At 33.9% G+C, this 874-nt stretch overlaps 1 protein-coding gene across 1 annotated transcript; it reads left to right on the top strand.

The window, feature by feature from the left end:
• Window positions 1-240: 240 nt before the first annotated feature.
• LOC105461591 lies at window positions 241-855 on the top strand (the record flags this gene model as incomplete). Its single annotated transcript, XM_011708092.1, has 2 exons — window positions 241-467; window positions 704-855. Coding segments are annotated over 2 exons (379 nt in total), but the record flags the coding sequence as incomplete, so codon positions are not given.
• Window positions 856-874: the final 19 nt, after the last annotated feature.

Here is an 874-nt window from a genome sequence, read left to right as displayed (position 1 = left end):
TCTCTTCTTCAAGCAGAAGACGGCATACGATGGGCATATATAATACAATTACGATTGTGATACTATCGCGAAGTAAAACGCAACGCGATCTTGTTCCATTTAAAAAGAGAAGTTCCAATTTACATCTATTTTCGGTAAATTTTCGAGAACTACACCTTTCCAAATTTCTATTCGGATACAATAACGATTAAATCGTATTTATCTGAAATATTATTGCAAGTTGTAATTTTTATCCTTTAGATATGCTCTATTTGTTCAATCAGAAGGTGTGATTGACACAAAATGGTGGTACGTTAACATCTTTAGCCGCAGCTTATGGCTGGCATATTTTATATTTATCATATGCATCGCATGCAGCATCTGGGGAATATATCGCATAAAGAAACTCGTGTATATCAACTATGAGGAGTGCGATGACGAGCTCGCCTCGTTGTCTTTTAATTTTCTTCACGTCTTGTGTTTTCAAGGTAATGCATGAAGTGCGAAATGAATAGATAAGATAAGAAACGATAAGATATAAGATAATTTGATAAAAATACTTCAACATTAAAAATTAAGTATTGTATAATATATACAATGATTTTTTTTCCAAAATTGATTTTTTATGATACTCTTATAATTTCATTTACACAAATTCTACTTCGCATTGTATTCAAAGAGAGAGTCTTCTTTGGAAAAGAACGGTTAAAGATTGCATACTTAGGGTTTCAGAAAATGCCGAGAAGTTTGTCTCTTCGATTAATAATTTTGTGCTCCCTGGTGACGGGAATGTTGATGTCATGCGGATTCAGCAGCACTCTTACTTCTTGCCTAATGAATAAAGAAAACTCCGTTTCCCTGACTAATCTGGAAGACGTGGCGAAGAAAAAGACAC

Source organism: Wasmannia auropunctata, unplaced genomic scaffold, assembly GCF_000956235.1.
Source record: "Wasmannia auropunctata unplaced genomic scaffold, wasmannia.A_1.0 LD283459.1, whole genome shotgun sequence".
Taxonomy (NCBI): domain Eukaryota; kingdom Metazoa; phylum Arthropoda; class Insecta; order Hymenoptera; family Formicidae; genus Wasmannia; species Wasmannia auropunctata.
This window is presented reverse-complemented; position numbering and strand designations above follow the sequence as displayed.